Here is a 25542-nt window from a genome sequence, read left to right on the forward strand (position 1 = left end):
CTCTCTCAACTCTTCCCAGATCCTGTTCTTTTTTTTTTCATGTCTGTGTGTCTGTCTGCATTCATGGATCTTTGGAGGCCAGAAGGCAGCATTGGGTCACCAGGTACTGCATGTACAGACAGTTGTGAGCCACCATGGGGGTGCTGGGAACCGAACCCAGGTCCTCTGGGAGAGTCGCAAGTGCCCGTAAGCACTGAACACCTTCTTAGCCCTGACACCCGACATCTAACCAGTCATGAATGTCTGTGGACACCTATGTGATTGGAGCCAAAGGGGTTAGCCTCATGGAAAAATATCTTCTGGAGACATCTTCCTCATGAAGCAAGCTTTGTACTTGCAGAATGAATCATGAAAATGCACATGTATTTTTTTATAGAAAATAGGAAATATTTAATGTATATAAATTTATCTGCCTTGGCAATTATTTATTTACAACTGATGACTGATACCAACAATTGAGGTAAAAATATACATGAGGTATAAATATAATATTTAAATGCAATATTTTTTTTTATTTCCATCAGCAAGATAACAATGAATAAAATACTGTGGTATTTGACAAACAAGCTCGAGGCATCATCTCCCCCTCCCCTTCCCTTTATTTTACAGATGCGCCCTGTGGTTAGCAGAAGTGATGTGTGATTAGTGTGTGCATACAGTTGGAAAGCCAGCTAAGTCGGAAGAGAAAGGGGCTGGGAAATAGAACTGTATCATTTTATTCAGTTTTAGTATTTCCTAGGTCCTTGAGGCCAGCACCCTGCATCCCTCGGGCTCATTAGAGATCCAGAACGCTGGACCCACCCAGCCTGGATGGGAGCCTGTTAGCGAGGGCTTTAGGTGATTCCCAGTGCATGCCAAACAAGTGTGCTCTTAGACAAGCAGCCCAGCCATACCCGGGCACCCGATCTGTTTTCCTGTGCATGGTGCCCCGGCTCCGGAGCAGGGGCGCCCGATCTGTTTTCCTGTGCATGGTGCCCCGGCTCTGGAGCAGAGACAGACGGTGTGGAGCCACACTAATGGTTCCACTGATGGTCCTGACAAAATGTACAAAGCCACCCAGCATGGCAGGCATGAGGTAATGGCAGAAGTGAACTTGTCTACTCCATAGAACGCTGCCCAGGAGACACCGTGTGGTCTGATTGCCCCTCTCCCAGATAGACACAAGAATGAAAAACTCTTACCCTGGTTTTCCCTGTGCCATACCAAATATACAGAAAACATCTTTATTCCTCCCAATAAAACAACTGCACACCACAGATAAAAGAAAACACCGCATTAGTGTATATAACACAACAACAAAAACCAGGGAAATATACGTTTGCTTTTTTCCTCATCTTCTGACACCAGTTGCTGAATTAGGCTATCAACCTCTGTCTAGACAACCTAAGACAATCTTTCCTGGAGGCCAGACATCATAAGTTATCTCTCTACAGATGTTGTATCACAATAAAAAAAAAAAAAACCCTCCATCCTCACTTGTTTAAGGGAAGCCAGTTTGCTCAGTCCGTATGATAGTACGATAATAAATAAGGTTGGGGTCTAACGCCCAGGTGCTGGGTAATGAAGAAACATGGGATTGGTAACAATAACTAACGATACAGTTTTGGTCTTCTGTTTAAAACCCCGTCTTTTAGATAGCAAGATTTTTAATGGCTTAGATTTTACGAGCATCAGCTATAGCATATGTGGAATTCCCTGAAGCTGTGATGACCCTGGACACTTGATGGCCCGTCATCTCACTCTGTCTGGTGTCCAGAGTCAAGGTCAGTGCAAGAACATGTTAAAATACTGTGGCCACATAGGCCACTGGTCAAATGGATGGTTAAAAAGCACTATGAGAACTGACTCTCAAGAGGATAGATATGGGGGCTCCCTTTGGTTCTGTGGACAGGTTCCACGGTTTACCCCTACGTAGAGGGTGGATGGTACCAGTTCTATTTCAGTCCCTGGTGCCAGCTCCAACAGTCACCTGATGTCTCAGTCAAACTGCACAGAGTGGGCCCAGAGGCAATGCAAGGTCTAGTCTTGGATTTGGCAATAACCTCTCACCTGCTGCTTTGCGTTAAAGAGAAGCAAATATTATATCCCTCAACTTATGTCAACATCCTACTCCAGTCTTTAAACATCAGAAATAAGAGGCCAACCCATGGAAGAAGCTCTCAACTCTATTTTTCTTTGGTTAGCTAATCTTTGGGTAAGCCTGGGCAGGCTGACGGACTACACGTTTCACACTTTGGTGTTTGTCAGCAGGCGGGATGGGGTCAGGATGGGACACGGGGTCTACAGCAACCTGGGAAGGGCCATGTGAGGAGACTCACAGAGTCAGACACTGAATTATATATAAAACCGGTATTTTACATATATACAGTAAAGGAAGATATACATACATGTACAAATGCTACAGTACATTTATTTACAGCTAAGACACGCTTCTTAGAAGCCTTTAAATAGCAAGTTAGGCAACGCGGAAGGAATAACCCATTTAATTTTAAGCAGTATAGATAAAAGTTCCGAGACATTATATTAGCAGGGATTAACCATCTCCAGGCAGGCCAGGAACGGGCTCCATGATCTTCGGATCCCACTGCGACATTCCTGCACACGCCACACCGTGAGTGTTCTTTTTCCCTTCTTCTTCCCTGAGTTTGATGTCATGCTGGGGAAAGCTTAGATTTTTGTTTCTGGACCCTCAGCAACGAGAGGCTGGAAAGAGTTCCTAATTCTGGCAACTTCTGCCGCACAGAGGTGTCCGAAGCCTTTGCTGTACCATTCTGGGGAGTGGCCCCTGCCAGAGAGAGCAAAAAGGAAATGGGAACCCGGTTAGGGAGCGGGGCCGTCCAGGGGCTGTCCACAGGCTGTCCTGGGAACAGCTTGCAGCTGCCGCTTCAGGCATCTGTGGACCTCAGTCTGTCACCCAGTCATTTGTCACCAAGCACTTTGTTCTTAAAGTTCATTGGGTGCTTCAAAATGATACCAACTTCTTAAAGTGAACCAGAAGATTCACATTGAATTAGGAGGTGGTGGCGCACACCTTTAATCCCAGCACTGAGGAGGCAGAGGCAGGCGGATTTCTGTGAGTCTGAGGCCAGTCTGGTCCACATAGTGAGTTCCAGGTCAGCCAGGGCTACACAGAGAAACCATGTCCTCAAATACCAAACAACCCAACCCTCCCCCAAAAAACCAATAACAAAAACACCAATAAATTTATATCTACCTATGCAAAGAACTCAGTTTTAGCATCATTGAATACCTTAAGTTTTCAATTCAATTTAAAATTAGGAACAGAGGAGGAAGCAGGCATAAAAGAAACACAGAGGGCCTGAGGAGCCTGAAGAGAAGGCTCGGCCAATAAAGAATTTGATCCAGAGTAGCAGTCCTCATGAGAAGTGCCAGAGGTGGCAGAAACAGGATCTATCCTTTCTTTCTTTCTTTCTTTCTTTCTTTCTTTCTTTCTTTCTTTCTTTCTTTCTTTCTTTCTTTCTTTCTTTCTTTCTTTCTTTCTTCCTTTTTTTTTTTTTAAAGATTTATTTATTTATTATATGTAAGTACACTGTAGCTGTCTTCAGACACTCCAGAAGAGGGAGTCAGATCTTGTTAGGGATGGTTGTAAGCCACCATGTGGTTGCTGGGATTTAAACTCCGGACCTGCGGAAGAGCAGTCGGGTGCCCTTACCCACTGAGCCATCTCACCAGCCCAAACAGGATGTTTCTTGAGGCTCAATGGCCAACCAGTGTAGCCAATCAGCACCAGGCTCAGTGACAGACTCTGACCCCTCCCCACTGTCACTCCAGGTGCTCATACAGATCACCTGAGAAGGACACCTAGCATTGACCCCTGGCTCCCACACACGGGCACACACATGCATACACTACACACACGGATACAAATAAGAAAATAAACATAAGAGAGTAGAGTCATTTACTGAGCCTCAATGTACCTGTGTGTTCTGCATGTGTGCTCAAAATAGAACACAAGGCCACCACCTGGTGAGGTAATGACTCCGCTCCTGGGAACATAACCAGACAAAACGAAGTGAGCATTTGGTTCATGCTCACTGCAGAATGTTCCAAAGAGTTGAGCTGTGAATTACCCTAAGTGGGTAGCTAAAGCAAACGTGGTTTTATATATATACATTATCAGTGGTTCTCAACCTGAGGGTCTCAACCTCTTTGGTAAAACCTCTGTCTCTAAAAATATTTGCATTTTGGTTCATAACAGTAGCAAAATTACAGTTATGAAGTAGCAACAAAAAATAACTTAATGGTTACTACAAGATGAGGAACTGTATTAAAGGGTCACAGCACTAGGAAGCTTGAGAACCACTGGTGTCTGTCTGTCTATCCAACCATCTCCCTATCACCTAACTGATGGTTCTTAGATTTAGGAAGGGAGACACTGTCATTTTTACCACAGTGAAGCTGAAGGGTTATTACTTTCCACGTAATAGCTGAGCACGCAATGCTAGCCACTCCACGCTCTCATTCCTGCGTGGATTCTAAAAACGTGGAACTCAATGACTCAGAGGGTAGGACAGTGCTGACCTGAGATCATACAGAGTTGGGGCTGTGGAGATAAATAGCGATCAAACGAGGCAACATTTCAACTTGACTGCCGTTCCAAGCGGTCATGATGGCTATACTTTTCTTATCAGGAATTTAAAGATTTGTATGCCACTGTGCTGTAACCAACACATGGTAAGGCGAGTCTCCACTCCTCCGACCGTTTAGTTGATCAGCTGGAGCTGGGACGTGTGTGCCCCTCTCGTCGATTCTGAGATATATTACAGGTGGTGTTAACTAATAGCTACTCTCCTGTGCCAGAGAAGAACCAGAAGAGTTTTGGGAGCCCCTATTGTCTGTCTGTCTTTTTTTCTTTTATTATTATATCTAAGTACACTGTAGCTGACTGTAGACACGCCAGAAGAGGGAGTCAGATCTCATTATGGGTGGTTGTGAGCCACCATGTGGTTGCTGGGATTTGAACTCAGGACCTCTGGAAGAGCAGTCAGTGCTCTTAACCGATGAGCCATCTCTCCAGCCCCTCTGTTGACTTCCATTCTGACAGTCTGTCCCCTGACTCTAAGGACCACAAGGTTGGCTTGCTAGCTCCAAGAGTGACCATGTGCTGTTTGACCATAGGGAAGGGAAAAATCATGTTCTTGATCACTGTTGGATATTTTCATAGCCTGATTTGGTGATTCCGTCACATGGACGTTCGTCAAGACATCCTTCTGCATGTCACAAACACCACACGCTTACTTGTTAGTGGAAAGACTCAGTTGGGGGAAAAAAAAACGAGGACAAAGAAAAGCAAATTCCAGGGTGGGAAGGTGGGAGATGAGGGCATGTGGTCCTGTGGAGAAGAAACAGACCAGAGGAGGAAGAAACCAGAGTGACAAGCAGGGCTCAAGTGCGCACACCGTACAACCTGAGGCTCCCTGGTCAACCGACACCCAGTGTGGCCACTTACTTCAGGTCTATTCTGCAGATGTGGGTCAGCCTGGACTTGCCAGAACCGCAGGGTTCTATCAGGTACTGAGAGTCCATCACCACCGCCCTCACACCACCCATGAGTTGGGCTTCTTCATGCTCCACAGACAGGGACACCAGGGTGCACATTCCTTTGGGCAAATCAGTCTTCCAGGTCCTGGAGCCAAACAAGAAGACATGCATGATGAGAGTGATGTAAAGAGAGACAGGAGACCCTGAACACACAACTGAGCCCACACTTCTTCCTGCCTCAAGGCTAGGTACTTGGATTAAGCTAATGGTTTCCCAGAGCTTGTGCAAAGTTTATACAGTGAGGTTCAAAGGATAGGTCTCAGCTTTCTACTCAGAAGGTTGAACCCCAAATTGAGACCACATCTTGGTCTGCTGAAGAAGCCCCTGTCCATCATCAAACAGGCTACTGTTTTGAATCAGCAATATTCATTCCACTGTTTTATCTATTGAGCACACTCATGTGCTGGGCCCGAGAAGCCACGGGGGACATGAAGATGTATCCAGCCCAAGAGGAAAGATAAGCAAGTCTTAAGAGAACCCTGAAAGCAGTGTGGGTCTGGGTAGAGCTGGGACCAGGGCACGGGGCAGAGGAGGAATACAGGGAGGGCTTCCTGGAGGACGGGGCGAACATATTAGCAAGCACAGGATCTGCTGATGCCTCATTTAAAAGAAACTGGACACCTCTGTCGACTTCGTAGCTTTGTTCAGGTAGCTCTTGAGTGGAAGAAGAGGTAAGTGGAGCCCATTTGAGTCCAGATGGAGAGGTAAGAAGGTTGCTACAGCCTAGTAGTGGAAAGAGCTGTTTAACTGGTACTCCATCCACGGACGGCACGGGCCCCGTGGTGGATGTGGTCAGATGCTGTCCTCAGATTAACCGGCTCAGGTAACTGGGTTACCTGGTTAATGAGTTACTGGATGTGTGGCTTTTCCGTGGTAGCATCTTTCTGTGGTAGGGTTGCTCTGTCCTGCAGTGCCCTTCGCCGTGCTATGACCTGGTGTTCTCAGCCTGCTCAGCCTCCAGACTCAAGAGCCAAATACATATCTACTCTCCACGTGAATCACCATTTCAGATTAGCTTGTTATAAGCTTCAGAAAACAAGTGAAGATACTTGATGCGAATTTTGAGTTTGGGAGGTCTGATGCGAAGACTGCACTGGTCTTCGCCCTGTAAGTTCTCTCCCTAGGGGATTTCTGTTGGCAAGAACCAGGTTTGCTGCCGAGTTCTCCCACAGAACTTCACAGTCTACCTCCCTTCCGCTTTAAGCCTTGGGCTATATCAAAATTCCACCCTTCCCAGTTTCTCACATCATTTACTCCCTCTGAGATAAAGTCAGCCTGTATCCTTCTCTTATTATTTACTGTACACTGAGGAATATATAAAATGACTCTGAGGGAATGACTTAGTCGGTAAAGGGGTGTGAGCATAGGGGACTGAGTTTGATCCCCGGCACTGATATAAAAAAAAAACAGGCACACTTGTAATCTCAACAATGGAGAGGTGAAGGCAGGATGTTCCCCGGAGATTTCTGACCAGTCACCTTAGCCTTCTAGCCCTGGGACCCAGAGAGAGACCCTGTCTCAAAAATAATGACGTAGGTGGCTCTTAAGGAACAACAACCAAGACTGACCTCTGTGTGACCCCCACTCTCTTTCTTGCACACACACACACACACACACTCTCTCTTTCTCTTCTTAGTCCTCCTCCTCCTCCTCCTTCTTCTTCTTCCTTCTCTCTCTCTCTCTCTCTCTCTCTCTCTAATCTAAACCAGAGAGGAGACCAAGATGGGCCTCTTGTGTCCACCCACAGCCTCCTCATAGTCAGAAGCTATGAGTAGCATGAGGTATGATGGGTAAATAGCGGGCTAGTAGGATGTTTGCTGAGACGGAATGAAGAGAGTTCCCTGCAGGGAGGGACTCCCCCGTCTCCACAGCTTCCACCCTGGACATCAACCTTTTTTTTTTTTTTTTTTTTTTTTTCCTACTTGTTGAGTTAGGCAATTAAATTTTAATGCCATGAGATGAGCAATGTCCTAATAACTGGCCATAGGCCACCCCAAGCTAATGGCCTATGTTCTCTACCAGGACAAGGTTGCTGAGATACACACGGATATTTCGGAGAAACAGATACCTAAAAATTGAGGTCCCAAGGATCCAAACCAAAGGCATCAAGGACTCATGAAGTCACCTCTGGTTTGCCCTCAAAACTCACTTCATAAGGTGACTATTTCAAATACACATAAGGTGACTATTTCAAATACACATCTGGGGACTTCCCAGGCAAATCCTCTTACACAGCTGATCTGGGAAGAGACTGTTTACTTGTGTTTTTAATACAAGGGATATATTGCTCTAATTACAATGTGTTCATGCTCTGAGCTCTACCCAACCCCTGTTCTTGCTGGTGAAATAGTGAATTTCTGCTGTGCAAACTTTCGGTGATCGGCTGAGCATCCCCCTCCCAGGTCAGAGGGTAGGGGGCCTGGGACTAACCCTGAAACCCACCAGAAACAGCATTTCAATGGCAGTTACACTGCTCAGGAGGTTTGGCCAGGACTGAACTCTTAACGGAATGCCCAGGGTCTCCGTACACTTGGCCTCTCAGGGCTGAGCTGGGGTTCCCGTGCATGGCAATGACTTGTGAACGAGTGAGGTCACACGCCCTCCCACCTCCAAGTTCCCCTAGATGAAGACCTGCTTTCCTCTCTAGGGAGAAAGACAAAAAGCAGTTGGCCTTTTGCGTAATTTGGTAGACAAACTGGACAGCCAGCGGCTATCCTGGGGCCGCTGCTCTGAGGAAATGAGTGCTATTCAAGGCCTAATAAACTGTGCACCTTGAAGAGAGGGGCCATCAGAGAGCCTGGGCAGAGAGCTGTGAGTTAGGTGAAGGTGCCAGATGTCAGGCATAAATAAGGCAACATCAGAGAGGATTGGGCGTAAAGCCCCACGGCAGGCTGGGAGAAGTGTTTGCATTGACAACTCCCATCATGCCTTTGGAGCAGGACTTCATACGCCCCGGGGTCCAGCTTACCTGAGCACCAAGAAGTCTCTGGAGGGATGTGGAACCATGCTGTTTAGCACGTACTGGTAGATTTCCGTTTGTTTGTCCAAATTTACCACCACCTTCCACTGCACGAAGTCTTCATCCCACAGGTGACGTTCTCTCAGCACACGGTTCAGCACCACGGAGGGCGGCGCCTCCACCTCTACAGATGCTTTCCACAGCTTCAGCGGGTTCCCGTCGCCCACCTTGGCAAAGACATGGGCAGGAGCTTAAGAGGCTACGGGGGCTACCCAGACCCATCTCCTGAGCTGGGCATTCTGAACTGTCACTAGCAGTATAAAGTGAACAGGTGATACTGTACCCAGAGTCAAAGAACACAAATACTTCCAGTCCTCAAGCTGATGAGAACAAAATGATAATCGAAACAGCCACAGCCACAAACACACTCCTCGAGCAGTGTGAGGCAGACATGCTCTAACCCATGTGACTTTTACGTGGCTCTCCTATGCTAGGCACTCTTATAACGTTCATTTCACAAGTGAAAAATGCTGGGTACTGATTTTTGCGGCACCTCACAGAGAGGACCACAGACCCGACGGGGATCCAGAAGCCCCCCCTGTACAGTCTGGACTCTGGCGGGACTGCTGTTGGTGGCTTTCCACAGGGATTCTGAATGACACCTGGTGCCAAGTCCCACAGTTCAGCACACATTCTACAGCAGAGGGAACCTTACCTTTTTGAAAGCAAGGTCTGTGTTGTCAGGGCTGGAACATGTGACCCATCCCTTGAATTTCTCCTTAGCCTCTTTCTGGAGGCCTTGGACGAGATGCTCCAGGTACGTGTGAAAAGTTGCCCCGCTCTCTGCCAGCTGCGCTCCCAAGTCTTCCAGGCTGGGCACATGGATTTCCGCCTCTAAGTAGGAGTCCCGAGACTGGGCCACCATCTCGTGTGGAACCTGGGCCAGTGAATGCATGAAAGAGCAAAGCGGTGAGCTGAGAAATGCTGAGAGTAACAGAGGGATCCAAGTCGCCTTGGCCACTGTCAAGGCCCGAGGCCAGGCGGGACCTTCCTAAAGCTAGGCAACACAAGGGTGACTCTGAGCCCATGTTTATCCAAAACTCTGGGATGCGTTCCTGATCACGTGCTCTGTTTCTTTTTATAATGTCTGGCAAGAGTGGGTTCAGACAACTTCATTCCTTCGTACACATTGACACATTGAGGGAAAACTCGGCTATGACTCAGGCGTCACAGTTTTCAGTACAGTTTCTCCATTGACGATTGCCAATGTTGCTATAGAGAGTGTGTGCCAGGTGTCTCATCCACTTGCCTCATCAATGCAAGTGTGGCTGTATTGATAGGCTGTCATTGATTCTAGGGACAAGGATTACTTTAGTCATACACGCACGCGCGCGCGCACACACACACAGACACAGAGGAAGACCCTAATCAAGTTTGACGTAAAAATAAAAGGTATCGTAATTGGCCAACTGGCCTTAAATCTGACAATGTCTGCACAAAAATATCTGTCGTCAATGGTAAGCCCCAAGACCCTGTGACTGTCAAAGCCTTCCTGTATAGCTAGCTCTTTGTAACTCCTGGGAGCGGAGACCGGAGGTACGGTGCACACTGTCATCATAACACTCAGAGCAGAGAGACGGGCATCCTCTGCTTCCCAGCCTGCCCCTGGTTCCAAGACCTCACCTCAAAGAGTCGGTTGCATTCCGTGATCATGTGCGCCAGCCCCTGAGCCGCAGCTAGATTTTCATTGAGGTCCTTCTGATCTGGCTTCCCAGTGGCGTATTTCTTCTGGATGACTCTGTAATTGAATGTGAGTGTGCTGAGCAGATCCCCAGCCAGAGAGTGTGTTGGGATACCCAGAGTGTCCCATCTGTTTGCCATTTATCCCCAGATGCTGCCCAGACCTCAGGCTTTCTCGGTTCCAAATAAAACCAACGACCACACATCTTTTAGATGTTCTAAGGCAGGCTGGCAGGCTGACAGCTCGCAACCAAAAGCCGCGGAAAAGAACAAAGATAGGAAGCGCCGTAGGTGGAAATTTACTAGGTTTTTCTCCCGTTTGAAACCGCCCAACTGCAGGCTCATGTGCTCTGTTGTTTAAATATAGCCTTTAAAGACCAACGATCGTAAAATACCCTTTCGAGTATTTTCCTCCTCCTTCCCACTCAAATAAAATAGAACAAAACTTCTTGGGCTTTCTGGATCTCAGGGTGACCTTGGTAGTGCTATGAGTCCAGCCCAGGGATGAGGGTGCCTCGCTCTGCTCCCACAGTAAGTCCTGAGAATCTTCTATCTGACTTCTAGTGTGAGCACACTTCTGTTTAATTTTACTTATTGGGAACGACACCCAGGATGAGGAACACCCACCTTGGGGAGCTTTCTTTCTTCAGTAAGTTAAGGTGAAAGAGGGAGGGGGCCAGGCACACGGCCAGATTCATGGGCGTCATCTGATTCTCGTCCACCAAGTTCACTACGTCGTGCAGGAAGCACAGGAGAGTCTGCAGGGCCTCTCGGTTCTCGTCGGCCAGCAGCAGGATGGCTGCCTGCACGGCCTGCAGCCGCTGCTCTTTGGGGACATCTGAAGAGAAGTGGGCACCAGGTTGTTACAAGGAAGAGTCATGCTCGCCTCTTCCGGACCGAAGACACTCCGAGCCATCAACAGAGTTGGAACGTGAACCTCATCAAACTCCAGAACCCATCAGTGTGTCCGGGAGGTACTTAGAGCAAAGTGGCCGCGCTGGCTCCTCACACTCCGACTGTCACCTGGCTCTTCTGTGTTGAGATTGTCCATTTGGGAGGACGTTGGCCATCTATTGGGGCTCTGTCAGCCTGACCTCTCTCTTGCTCACCCTCTTTGACTGGCAGGCAGCTTGGAAAGCTCCCTAGGGATGGCCAGGGCCGGGTAGGACACAGCTGTGAAAGCCACTTGGTAAAAAGACAAAGACCTGGCCTTTTCCCACCCTAGTAGAGCCCCAGGCCATGTTGCTTTCCCGGTATAATGAGCAGTGGGTGAGCTGTGTGTCCCTGGCCACCCCTAGGGAGCTAGTGCCTCAGTGGTGAGCCTGGTAGACCCTTCCTGTCCCTACAAGTCAGGAGGGCTCAGCTGGGAGAATGTGCTGTTTTGACTCTTGAGTGGTCACTCAGTGTCACCTGCTCGATAATCCTAGGATCAGGAGCTTTGAGTTGTGCTCGTGAAAAAGGAACCCGGTCCCCTACAGCTGTGGGGAGTGAATGGAGTCTCAACCTCCCTGAGAGTGACTCTGGTGGGGGTGATGGGCGTTTGATTATATAGGCTCTAGGTAAATAGCTCAAAAAACAAACAACAAACACCCCAAAAAATCATGAATTAGAAAAAGGAAACAAAAATCACAACAAATTGGGACTGAGGGACAGCGTTGTGCTGTGTCCCTGGCTTTGTCCGTTTCATGATCAGGTAGGTTTAATTCAAAGATGCAGATAGGGGCTCACTGTGGTGAATATGGCTGTCTTCCTTCCGAAGCCACACCTGGGAGCGGGGTGTGTGTGTGTGTGTGTGTGTGTGTGTGTGTGTGTGTGTGTCTATGTGCGCTCCTGAGTCTTGGGGCAGTGTGCTCATGAGAATCCCTTGAACTTTCAACTGTGCTTTATAATGTGCACACTGTTCCTGGGTATATCACTGTGTCTTCATCGTACTAGAAAGAGACATTCAGACACTTATTACTGGTAGAGGCGTATGATAGAAAAGAATTGCACTGGCTGCTCTCAGTAGTGTAACCTTCTGCCTGCATTTGGGCTCTCCTTGCCCTTCTGAGCACTTTGCAGAAGGTCAGCAAATCCAGATTTCTAGGTAGACATAACTACTTAATGCCTGTCCATCACATACTGGCAAAGACTGGGTCTTCCAGAGAACATTTTTTTGGTCTGGATGATAGTGAAGCTGTATTTTGTTTGTTTGTTTATTTGTTTGTTCTGCCAGTATAACCAATGTTGTAAGTTCACCACCTACCCTTGAACTGCTTGTAAAAGCTGCTCTGTAGGGAAGGCAATTCCTGTGTGTATATATTATCTAACGCAGCTCCAGCATTTGCGTCCACTGTTAATCTTGATGTCGCTGGCATATGCTATCTCTCTCTCATCACATGCTCCCTTATCTTCTCTGAAGATTCATTTACTCTGGATTCTGTTTGCTGTGAAGGGCTGCTACGCTCGTCGCCGTTAAGCCGTGCTTTCTGTTACACATGACACTGCTGTGGCTCCTGCGTCTCCCTTGGTTCCTGGGAGACACCTCCAGATTTGCTTTTGCGAGTACCACAGCGTGTGGGTGGCGACCTGTCCCTCACAGTCGGCATGCTTTCCTGACTGAACAGAGATCTCTCTGCCTCTGAATCACCTCCATCTCTCCTTTCCCTTCCGGTGTCCCTCACCCCCCCACCCCCACCCCGGCCACCGAGCTTACAGGCTTGTCTCCGATCCCTCCCCCTCCTCTATCTTAATCCTACAGGCTGGTAGGATTAAGATCTTCAAGATCCACCCCATCCCGTGCTCTAGTCATCTGACAGAAGCAAGGGAAGTGTCACAGCCACAAGGGAGCTACTTTAGAGAGCTGGGAGGCAACCGGAACTCAGTATTGGCTAGGACGCTTAAGACTGTGGGGCCTGCCCTGGAATCTCTTCTCAGGAACCCCAGGAATCTGCCTGCTCTACCAGCTTCTAAGCTTGTCTTCTTGATTCAACTAATTCACCGGGTCCAGATTCACAGACCCCAAATCAGTGCTGATGAATTTCACCCTTGTGACCGCTCCAGAGTCTCTTCTTCACTAACAGAATACATGTTCCTTTTGGATAGGGGTTGCTCGCGGAAACGGGCCCCTCCCACTGATCCAGAGATGAACCATCTCAGCTCTGTTTCTGTCCTGTCCTGTCCTGTCCTCTGTTCCTCTTTCCATTGCCTACTCGAGGGGCAGTGTAAACCAGTTTTGGGCAGGTGAGACCAAGGATGGTGTTAGGGGTTGCTGAGGGACCCATGTTCTCCGCAAGAAGAGATGCGTGTCCCAGGAGACACCTGAGCTCGCTCTCCTAGCTTCTGAGTGTGATCCTATGAAGATGGGATAATTATGTTGGCAGCCGCAACGCGCACCTCGTCACAATCTGACTTCAAGAGCACCAAAGACACCAGAGGCTGGTGTCCTAGCAACCCCGGGCTGTAGATTTACCCAACACTGGAATGGTTTAATTTCAATTCTTTTCTGTCACATAATAAAATGTTATAAATAGTATAGTATAGTAATAAAATGTTATCATTAAATAACTATATTTGTGAATATGGAGGTTGGCTCTGCTTCGGGCATTAAGTCTTTTGATACCCAATGAATTATTTAGAATTACTTAATAGCTATCTAGCTATTAATGCCACTTTTGTGTTACCACAGCCTCCTAGTTTATCAGCATCCTCTGGCGCAGTGTTACACACTTAGCCTGCATGTCCAGCTTTCTTTTCCTCCCACCAAATTCCCCTTGCTCTCCCCAGCCTTCGTGGAACTGTCCTCGTAACCCTTTTTACCTTCCTATATCTCAGTCATTTCTGGTCCTGTCTCATCCACCCCTAGTCTAAGATTCCCTAAGAACAGACCGCAGGTGTCACACGGTCTAAGCTTGCAGCACAGCCCTGCTCTGTTAAGGTTTACGCAGATAAAATGAAATTCTGCTTTGATCTGGCTTCTTGGTTGCAGGCTTAGGCAAGAGCCACCAAGGTATTTGTGTCTTGGAAATAACTTGGCTTTAGCTGTAGATAGTGTCCGCTTCAATGTAACCATTCCCACCCATTGGAAAACAGAGCGTGCTGTCTCTCAGCCACACCACTGAGGATACTCTTTGGGGCCCTAGGATCCACTGTCACTGATTCAGCTTCGTCTGTTCAGTCTGACAAAATCATATTTACTTAGTGTGTCACAGGTGGCATTTGAAGCACTCTCTGAATTTGTACTACAGAGTCTTTATAGTAGGGATCTCAGACTGGATCAATTCCATCTCACGGCCCAGTTGAGCCATATTTTGATGTAAAAAATCAAAGTCTGTGGACCGGAGTAATTTCCCCCTAAGAACTGATTGATACTTGGGCCGTGAAGCTGATTGCCAATTTGTAATGACATCATTATCCCTTAGAAAAAAAGCCCTGCATGCTCATTCCTAATGTCTGCCTTTATAACTACATTTAGCAGAATGGGCTTTTAAATCAATTGCTCTTCTCATTACTACTTTAGCTATAGTGGCTTTCTGAAGAACTACCAATTTAACGTCCCTTAAAATCTTCCAGATGAGAACACGGGTTAGCCGAGTGAAGGTGTGACCTTGATTTGGTTTGCTTCACTTCGCCAGCTGAAATGCTGCATCTGCTTTCCTGATCACTTTTAGCCTTATATTACATTTTAAATCTGAATCTTCTATCAAATCTTGTATCAAATTGAATGTTTACCTTTCAAAAAAGGTAAGGTAGGTTTAACACACACACACACACACACACATACACACACACACTTTCTGTCTCTCTCTGTGTCTCTTTGTCTCTGTCTCTCACACACTAAATTCTATTGGATCATTTTACGCTTTAAATACATTAGAATAATTAGTGTACTGGAAATTAGCTTGAGATTATAAAAAAAGTAGGCATATATTAATATTTACAGGGTATTTTTCAGACACATACAAAGAATGACACAGAGATGTCCATAGCAAACTGAGCAGTGGCTATTTCTGAAGAGGTAGGTCTGTAACTTTTATATACTTCTTCACAGATTCATGAATTACTTGCAGAATTAAAATTCCATCTTTTGCATGGCTGGGGATGTGGCTCAGCAGCTAGATGTGCTGTTTATACAGAGGAGCATAGTTCAGCTCCCGGCCCACCACATGGTGGCTCACAACCACCAGTAACTCCAGTTCCAGTGCATATGACGCCCTCTTCTGGCTTCCCTGGGTACTGCACACACGTGGCACATATACACTCATGCAGACATAGTAAATGAATCCTTAAAATACTATCCCTTTTGACGGTTGTCACACTGTGTTTTTGGTACTTACACTGATAGATGTGGAGGAAGGTCTCGCTGAGCTTGTTGGTGAACAGGGGCTCAGGAAGGTCGCGGAAGAACTGCTTCACCATATCTGCCACGTCGTATGCAGACTGGTCTTCATAGCTCACACTGTCAGGGAAGTTCTCATTCATCTGACGGAGGGCATGGATTCGAGACTTCACTCCTGACTTGCGGAAAAGACCCACCTGCAATGAGTCACAGGGACACGTCATAAGCCGGGCCTCCTTTCTCCTTATAACTTCTTCTTTGGGGTAGGAATCTTGGCTGTGAAGAGGCAGCCTGGGGCCAGGACTTGAGGAGCTGGGAGTCTATCCTACCTCAACAATTTTGAATTTCCAGGATAGCTACTTTAGGTAACAGTCAAGCATTGGCTCCTTTTCATATCAAACAAATGTGTGGATAATATCCCACCTCACAGAGCTACAGTGAAAACTCTCGTGATAGCAGATGGTGTAATTTTACTTTTTTTTTTTTTTTCCTTTCAACAAGTACCCATAGAAAGCATTCTTATTCTAGGAGTCTTTAGTAAACAGAAAAGGGAAAAACTTCCCTGTCCTTTAACATTTGAACTTTCACGGGACAATTTTGAAATGGGTTTCCCTCCATCCCACTATGGGAGGTTTAGTTAAAATAATGTGCTCAGAGACTGGAAGCATCCCTTTGGGGAATGGCTCCTAAAACAAAATTGTATAAGCCTGTATTCTGAGCGTCTCATTTGATTTCCTTTCTTTGGAACATGTGGCACCTGCAATGTGTGTTTCTCACATTCTGCCCGGAACTTTACGTGATCGGTTGGGGAGGGACATGACTCCCTCCTGGGTGGCTTTTTATGGATAGTATGGTATGTGGGATTAAAAGAAATGACCTATGAGGGAAGAAAAGCTTCTATTTTTTTTTTTTAAAAAAAAGTATGAAGAAGACGCTTGGTAGAAATTCCAGTTCCTCCAGGGTCAGCACTCGAGGAGACCCAAGTATGTGCTCTGCTCATGAGCTGTACTGGTTTAAACCAGCCGGTGGCGTAAGAACGTGAGGCTGATCTCATACTGACAGTGAGGCATGGGAACACTGTGACCGCTTCAGTGTAGCTGTAAATGCTCCAGCAGGAATAACTTTCTTTCCTTGTCACCTTGCCTACTATGGAGTGTGTGGCTATCTTCTTGTGGCCCCAGACCCTTTTCCTACATCCCATCCCAACCTTTCACCTTTAGCAGTCTGACTGCTTCCTAACAGAGCAGTAAGGACCCAAAAGACAAGGACCTCAAGAGGGATGAGTGAGTTGAGCAGAATCCTTATGGTACAATGAAGATGCCGAGAGGAATCGGGTAGGTTCGGTTCAGCATCTCTAGCGCCCTCTCACCCAGGACTTGCCCTATCTAAATCATAGCCGAGGTTTCCTGGGATCCTGGGCCCCGATATCAAGGCACCGTGTTCTCCACACCCAGACTTTGAGTTTCTGCTCTCCACTCTCCTCGCTCCCCAGTGGCATACAGATTAGCTCACTTCTTTAAGGGCAAGGTGGAATGTTTCTGAGTAGCCAGACAAGTAATCAGTGGCCAGTGGTCACTCCTCTTTCTCATAGATACCCAGAGAAATACATGTGTATGGTTGCCATACCCTGGTCTCTCTTGCTTGTTGCTATAAATGAAAGCAACCTTAACTTGAAAAGAAAAAAAAAAAAAAAAAAACTACAGGAACTTGGGGAGAATTCGTAGCCATTAGAGGACAGTTGGAGTCTGTACATGTCAGCTGCATAGATCACAGGGGAAATTAAACTCGGGTACATTCTGTGGTCATAAGAACAGAATTTTTAGGAATAGTTCTTTGCATTCCTGGGCTTATCACTGAATTCCACAGATCAAGATATCCAGGCAGATTGCTATTTAATGTGTTAGTTACTTCGTTCCAAGTTTGCAGTGTCTAGAAAATGCCACGTTTAAGCTATATTTGGGTGATTCTCCGCAGCCAGTCTTAAGAACATTTATTCCCTCCCCCCCCCCCCAATCTGGCAAGTATTTCAAATTGCATCACAGTGCACAGGAAGAAAGTGGGCATTGTTAAAAGGACAGGAAGGAAGAAAGGAAGAAAGAAGTCAAGCTAAGAGGCAGGTGCTTATTGAAATGAGACCCAGGGGCTGGTGAGATGGCTCAGCGGGTAAGAGCACCCGACTGCTCTTCCAAAGGTGCAGGGTTCAAATCCCAGCAACCACATGGTGGCTCACAACCATCCTTAACAAGATCTGACTCCCTCTTCTGGAGTGTGTGAAGACAGCTACAGTGTACTTACATATAATAAATAAATAAATCTTAAAAAAAAATACATTTGCAGGTGTAAAAGACACACAAAAATATGCTTTAAAAAAAAAAAGAAAAAAAAAAAAAAAGATGAGACCCAGCTTCAATTTGCTTACATCCTTGAATCTCCCTCCTTCTGGAAGGAAGCCCGGGACTGTGTATACCTCAGAGCTGTGCTGCACTGGGTCACAGTGCCCCGAGGGTATATTTTTAAGTGTGATTCACAACTATTTATGTCATTTGAAAGGAATTCCCCCCCCCCCCAAAAGCAGAGGAGCATGGATCAGCGTCTACAAAAGGGATGTTTGTGTTGTACTGCCCAGCTCACTCTGTCGGCCCACTGTGTCCCGTGGCTCTTTGGGGGTCTGTACTCGTGTGTACATCCTGGATGGGCGACTTCTTTGAATTGTTCAGATCTCAAGTTTCTTCTTTTGGAAAACACTGTGATCTTTATGATTATTTCAAATCTGTCTGGGGCTGCCTAGCTGTAGGCTCTGAGGCCAGGCTTCTGACTGAGCCTCCTGCAGGGTGTTAGGCCGGTCACTGGGAAACTATTCATTCTGCTTCACATTCTGACAGAAACCTCCCGTTCTGCCCTCCCCTTCCAGGAGGGGTGGGGAACATCTCTGGGTTCTGTGGACTGTATTGGAAGCCTAGAAGGAAACGGCTTTCCTAAGCTTGGTAAATACAAAATGATTTAAAAAAACAAACAAAAAAAACAGAACAAATTCTAGGTACAGAACCTAAGAATGGCCCAAGAAACGCAGTCTTCCAAAGGATATCAGCGAGGTGATGACCAAAGAAACCTAGGAGTTTCTGTTGTCTGACTCTTAACTGCTTCTCCATGAATGAAGTGGGGAATCCCTGACCGTTTCTGAAGCGGCAGTCAGCAGTGTCCGTGCACAGTAAGAAGACTATATAGTTCTAAAGGCGTAGTAGTGTGGAGTCTAGGAGAGGCCATCTCTGAACTGTGAAGGACACTAATTGCCAATAGCCATTTCTTTGTAGCAAAGCTTCCAGTGCATTTGCATTTTGGACCTAAGACACTTTGTTCTAAGAACAGAAAGTGTTTTGTTTGTCCCGGGACTCATTGCGGTTAACTTAGGTCTTTCAGCTCCCTGGGAGCAAGATCCAAGGCAGGTGACAAGTCTTCTGCTTCTGTCTGTCGCAGAAGAGTGGGTGGGCAGCAATGCTCTGTTGTCAGACTTGAGAGTCCCACACGTATATGAATGAGGACGGGCTGGCGATGGTTCAGCAGCTAAGAGAGCTGGTTGCTTTTGCAGAGGGCCTGGGTTCGGTTCCCAGCACCCACATGGGAGCTCACAACCCTCAGTAACTCCAGTTCTAGAGGGACTCTGATGCCCTCTTCTGGCCTGTGTGGACACCAGACATGCACTGTGGTGCCCAGACACACTTGCAGGCAAAACACTCATGCATGCAAGATAAAAATGACTAAACCCTTTTGAAAAAAAAAAATGAAAGTAGAAGTGAACAAGAAGTTGTAGGTTTTTGGTTTTATACTGGGTCTCAGAATTTACACCGTGGGCCTGCTCTCTTCAGGAGGCACGCGGTGCTCAGCCGTGAAGAACCCCCTGCAGGAGCGCCCCCTGCAGGAGTGTCTCTCTTGCCTGCGAGCTCCCTGCTGTATGACCAAAGGTTGAGTGGCGAGTGCTCCTTTGGGTTACTCCCTTTTCCCCTTTTGTTTTCGATCTCCAGCTACCTAAAAGCCAGGGCTCAAATAGCAGTTTATGTGGAAGGTTCCAGATTATCCTTCACCCTGTCTCAGCTAGTCAGCCGACAAGGTGATGAGCAGGCGGCAGGGTAGAGAACTCTTCCCCTGGAAATGAAGTGTCTTCCCAGAATTATTAGGCTTTTAAATCTTGTGGCTCCATTAGAAAGAGTGTCTGGGCTAGAGTGCTGCATTAGAATTCAAATTTCATCTAAATAGTATTAAATCTCCTCCCTGGCATCCTGTTTATGCTAATCCTTGCAGGCTTAATGATGTTTATCAAGACTTCCATTTCCTCTTCTTCAGAAATGGGCCTCAGCTAATGAAGAAAGGTTGGCTTTATTCAGAAAGCAAGAGTCGTAAAGTAGTGTGTGCTATGGGCAGCGAATCTGCGCAAGCGGTGTTGGTGTTTAGCTTTTCACCGCAGGAGCTTCGTATTTATCAGTAGCCAGGGATAACCTGTGCGGTGGTGGCAGCGGCGGCGGTGCATGGGTGATTTAAGACAGATGTGAAAGCTCACGCAACAAAGCAAGGCTGGTCTCACAGGCTACCATGTCAAATACAAATGGCTGGCAATTGAAAGCTAAACCTCTTCACTTCATCGGCAGCCATCTGCGAGGGTGGAAATGGATATGCCGTACTTCCTCATACATAATCTGCAGTGCGCTGGGGAGTGTGGGGAGCGAAGTGCTGGCAATGTTGGCAATGTTTCAGGGTTCTGTGCTGCTGCTGTTGGCTTTGACAGCCGTCTGATGAGTTCGAGTGTTTAGCCTTCGGGAAGGGACCCCCGCCTCCCACTCTGCTCCACGCCAGAGCTTCAAGGCAGTCTCGGAAGATGGTTCCCATGGAAAGTGGCTTACAGGAAGGATGTGGGGGTGGTGGTGGTGGTGGTGGTATGCCTGGTCCCCCACAATCCTGGGTTGAGAGTGCAAGGCCCTGTGCAGAAGTGAATCTTTTCAATTCCAGCGGGATACCCAGGGCAGAGAAAGGACTTCCGTTTCCTTTCCCCTTCCTGGCTCCGCCTCCTTCTCCTTCCTAGCCCCGCCTTCTGTTCTTTGTCTTCTTTAGTTTGCATTTGCTGTAGATCTCTAGGGCAGTCTCCCCCCTCTGTCCGATTCTCCTGGCTTCCTGCTTCTCTAGTTTTCTTCTTGCCCGCTCTTCTGTTACCTCTTTGCCACACGGAGGCACTGTCTGAGTGCTCCCCTATATGTGGCATGCAAAGGGAAGGCCATACACAAGGCAGTAGCTATGTTCCTTTGGACAGCCCACAGCTGCTTCTGCTTTTTTTCCTTTTTTTATGACCCAAGAGAAGCACCAGTGCTTCCCCAGTTGGGCTACCTGGCTTATGAGTATCTATGTCCTTGTCAGGGACCTGTTCCTACAGGGCTCTGCACACATTTTTCCCACCATGGGACTCTTTGAGACTGACACAGGGAAGAAGACAGTGTCACGGGGCTGAAGAGGTCAGTATGTCAACTCCCTTCTCTTCCTACGACTTTATCTCTACAGTTTTGGCTGCAGAAGGGAGATGAGACCAATCAAAGGAGTGATTCAAGTACGGACATCACTACGATTCCAGGGTATGGGATGGTGTTTCTATCCAGGGGCACTGCAATTCACTTATTTATATCCAAACTAGTTCAAGAAAGAACATGACTTACAATGATCTATAAAAGGTTCGTTGAAAGAGACCAGAAAGGGAAATCACAACAAATAACAAAATAAAAAATAAAAAAAAAAGATAATCTGGGAAGAGGGCCACAACTAAGGAATTTGTGCCCCCAAAGAGGTAGCCACATTTCCTATAGCAGAACATGCATTTGTCTTTGAGCTTTCAAGCAGGCACTACAGAGAGGAAAACACACCCAGTTAGGTGAACTTGGAGTCTGTGGTACAAAACACAGGCCAGCAGGCCAAAAGAAACATGGTTCTCAAAGACCGAAGCCAGAGGTGGGGCAGGGCGGGGGGGTGTTCTTCCTCTCATTCTCACCGAAAGGACGGGCGCTAAACGACACAGTGGCCAATGTCAGCAACAGAATCTTGACAGTGGATTTATCAATGAGGGCTACAGAGGGGCAGCATCACACCAGTGAGGAAAAACCCGTCTAACAGTGAGAAGTGAAGTTAGACCCTGTGGGGACCAGGGAGTTGATGCTGCCTCTCTTGGGTGTGTGTGAGAGAAAGCGAGGCCAGGAGAACGGGGTGTAGCATAGCTGTCTGAAGCCAGTCGTCTCCGTTACTGCTGGTGACCTGGCTGTGGATGGGGTTGCTTTTCCCTCGGGTCCTCCTGAGCCCACACCATCTGCCCTGTGAGTGGCTTTGCGGGCCGTGCCTTTGCTGCATTCTGTCCCTTAGATCTCAGGAAAGGACAGGGTGCATTTTCAAAGAACTCTGAGAGGACCATGAAAGGGGTGGGTCTGCTGTACAACTTTAGAAAAACTGAGAGGCCCGAAAAGCATATTTGAATTCAGAGCCTACCTCCTCTCCACAAAACGGAATCTTGGAAACGTACCCACAAACCGACCCAATGGGGTTGGGGCCATAAAGTTACATCATAGGGCACAGCTGTAATACTTTTGCCATCTGAAAAGGCGTCCTAGGTTTTCCTCTCAGTAAAACACCTATAAAAGGCTAACTCTGATTACATATGTTTATTCATGGTACAACTGCAACTGAAAACAATTACATGTCAGCAACCAGATTCATTGGCTTACCCTACCAAGATGCTACAATAAATGCCAGATGTTTTATGTAGAAAACAAAACCAGCCATCAACCCGAATATCCAAAATAGTAGTCCTGTAGCCATGAAAATAGGAGAAAAATGTGCATCTGCATATTCTCTAGATAATAAGGCTCAAAGGATGTCACTAGCCAGGTTCAACCAACCAAGGACACCTGCGAATGGTGCTCAGTTCGTGGAGGCGTCATCATGATTTTAAGTACCTGCTGTGTTTTGATATCTCTGCAAGTGTCAGGAGCCGAGATCTCTGAGTTCATGGAGCTTAGCCCCTTCCGACCCACTGAGCCCCAGACAAGGGCAAATCAACAGTCACAACTGAGGAGACTGATGTGTAGTTTCCCCGTTAACTAGAGTGCAGAACAAAAGCTGGAAATGCAGCTGTGCCAGGGGGCAGTCTGTGGAGCGGGAGTGTGGTCCTTATTTTGGGACAGAGCATAGAAGAAAGGAATGGTTGGTAATAGGGAGGAGCTGTGTATATTATGGGATGGATCTCATTTGCACAGAGCCTACCATCACGATGGTTCTCAAACCATCCTGGAGGCACACAGTGATCTGAGTGTTTCCTTCCCATGGCTTCCCCGTCAGCTCTGAGGCCAGGGGCTCTGTGGGACAGCTGATGGACCTTTTTACATTTTACACATGAATTAAAAAAAAAAAAAGTGAACAAGTCTGTTTGGCTTGTTGGGCTGCTTTGAGAAATTAATAAGGGGAGAAATAGAACTAAATTCATTCCCCACCCCCCAGAAACTATGTAATTGATAAAATAACTCTGTAGAGTGAATAGTAGCACTGGAATAATAATTTAAAATGCAGAGCCGCCCACTGCTTACTTCCCAATTTCAAGGAAGTGTAAGTTAGACATTACAGATGCAAAGTATCAACGTCAATTTCCTTTGGCCAACCAGGGTGTCACTCAACTAGCTAAGCTAGATTCAAAAAGCTAGACAGGGACGTATCCGGGCCACATTAAACCGTGTCCTTAAAGATCTCTGCGCTGTTTAGGCTTGGTTGGCTGGCCTTGTACTGGACAGGCCCGACTCAGTCTGCCACCCCCGCGCCCCAAGCCCGTGTTTGGGATTTACCACTCTACCTGATCCAGACAGTTGCTACGTAGATACCTCAGTGCTTGTTGTATGCTCTGAGGCAGGGGCTGTCCTGTTCTCTGCACGTGGACTATGAGCGGAACACCGAAGACGGCCTTGTCTCGGTAGTCAGGAGCTTTGATCCTCTTCATGAACTTTGGAACGGACCTGGAATTCACAGAAACCAGGTCATGCAAGGCCCCTGGGGCGCTCTGTGCAGACAGGCTGTGGAAGCAAGCGAGAGGGAGGCCAAGCTCCTGTTGGAACACTTCAGAGGCAAAGGCAGAATTCAACCTTTCCTACATCGTTCACAGTCTGTGGCACTCTAGATTCGGCCCTTGCCTACGTGTCTCATTTCTGTTAAACACCATGATTCACGTTAGAAAACTCTCTTTGTGGCTCTCTGTTTTCAAGTCCGGGGTGGTGGGCAATTTTTCAATTTAATTAATGACTGAAACAGCTCTTGTATAGCGAACACTTAAAACACCCCAGTTGTGGGGGGAGGGAATAACAAAATCTATGCAAGATTTACCAGAGGAAGAACAAATTTGGTTGAGGTTGACGTGTGGGGGGTGTTGAGCCAGATTTTCTTGGCTATGTCTTTAGTTTTCTAGAGCCAGATCTACATTTTAAAGGGAGTTTTAACACTCTTACATATATTGATTTGACTGTACAGTTTATAACCTTTGGAAACATTTTTATAAACATAACATTGATTCTTCTATATATATTATATGATACGCTTTATGTTTTTCAAATCATGCAATCATCTATCCACAGTAGGTCTGCATACAATGTCGACTCTATTGGTCCCTTAATTCCAAAGATATACGGTGTAATCTCATCTTTACACGCCAACGAAAGCACAAATGTACTTGAAGAATCAGTGAGTCGGTGCTGTCAGGGTGCGTTCTGTGCCAGGCCACAAGGTACAAGTGACAGATGTTTCTTTACAAACTGCCAGCAATATTTTATGGCAGGTTTATTTCTGATTCCTCTGTTCACACAATTTATCACTCATTACTGGCCTCGTTTCTTCTCAGAACCTGACTCCCTTCCCTGGAAACCAACTGAGAGCTACAAATAAAGCCATGTTTCCTGTGTGCTTCATCAGCGCCCCCCCCCGCCCCGCCCCCCTTGGGGCTGCCTCACACCTGCATCCATCAGCCTAGCTACCGCAAACACTCACCACCAGCCTCCCCCTGGCCCCACCCCCCGGCTGCCCAGAGGGCAGATGACAAACAGGAGACTCCAAGGTTTCCAGGAGAGGGTAGCGCAGACAGTGCTCCGTTCTCCAGACACCAAAATATAAACACTGGCGGTCTTTTGTAACCGCACACTTAGCTCTGAACACGTGGTCCCCTGCAGCCGTGTTACGTACCAGGTCCAACCGTGCTTGTTGGACATAGAGTACTTCTCCATGATGGCCGTAAGACGAAGCAGGGAGAAGCGCTGGAGCAGGTTCAGCTGGGCGGCTGTCTGGCTGCTGATATGCAGGGTGGCTGGAGACGGCTGGGGCTGGTGTGAGAGCTGGAAGCTGCTCCACCTTAGTCGTCTGAAACAGATGGTCAGGGCTACCCATCACCTGGCGGATGGTAACTGGGAAGCTCAAGCTAGCCTTTAGGTACGAATGGCTACTGTAGGAGTTTCTGAGCCAAGAAAAATCCCAGCACAAAAGGAAAAAAAAAGGACAGAGCTGTGGACTTAGCAAGCTGTATAGACTCAGAATGGGGCACATCGACTGTTTCAACATGTATGAGACAAGTGAGAGAGATGGAGACAAGTATATATATGAGACAAGTGAGAGAGAGAGAGAGAGAGAGAGAAACATTGAGGTGCTACAGTGTTTCCCACTTTTTGTGCCTGCCTCCTCCCTGTCCTTTGTGCTGAGACAGCACCTGAAGTTGACAGGCACAGATGACACACCGATGCATCCTACCTCAGTAAGTACCCTAGCTGCACACACAGTGCTACTGACTCCGTGAGTTTGATCTCCTTGGCTCATTTTCTAGGGAGCAGTAACTTAAAAGCAAAGACCAGACACAAAGCAAAAAGATGCCTTAGATCTATCTCACAGAATAAAAAGTAAAACCATGCACAGGGCCTGG

The 25542-nt window shown here is 47.2% G+C and overlaps 1 protein-coding gene across 4 annotated transcripts in view; it reads right to left on the bottom strand.

Annotated features, from left to right (window-relative positions):
* Positions 1 to 427: 427 nt before the first annotated feature.
* The window catches only part of Stard13 (StAR related lipid transfer domain containing 13), a 208696-nt gene continuing 183581 nt past the window's right edge, over positions 428 to 25542 (bottom strand). For 2 of the 4 annotated variants that reach the window (XM_029533498.1, XM_021222664.2), the window contains exons 6-14: positions 24816 to 24989; positions 23443 to 23602; positions 15577 to 15775; positions 10889 to 11099; positions 10205 to 10319; positions 9237 to 9458; positions 8531 to 8748; positions 5471 to 5647; positions 428 to 2785 (exon numbers count right to left, since the gene is read on the bottom strand). In XM_029533498.1, the coding sequence (XP_029389358.1) occupies positions 2668 to 2785; positions 5471 to 5647; positions 8531 to 8748; positions 9237 to 9458; positions 10205 to 10319; positions 10889 to 11099; positions 15577 to 15775; positions 23443 to 23602; positions 24816 to 24989 (1594 nt within the window). In that variant the 3' untranslated portion in view covers positions 428 to 2667. Of the gene's footprint in view, positions 2786 to 5470; positions 5648 to 8530; positions 8749 to 9236; positions 9459 to 10204; positions 10320 to 10888; positions 11100 to 15576; positions 15776 to 23442; positions 23660 to 24815; positions 24990 to 25542 lie in introns of all 4 variants that reach the window. The other 2 variants (XM_029533497.1, XM_021222663.2) reach the window with 1 other exon arrangement.

Source organism: Mus pahari, chromosome 23 (assembly GCF_900095145.1).
Source record: "Mus pahari chromosome 23, PAHARI_EIJ_v1.1, whole genome shotgun sequence".
Lineage (NCBI taxonomy): Eukaryota > Metazoa > Chordata > Mammalia > Rodentia > Muridae > Mus > Mus pahari.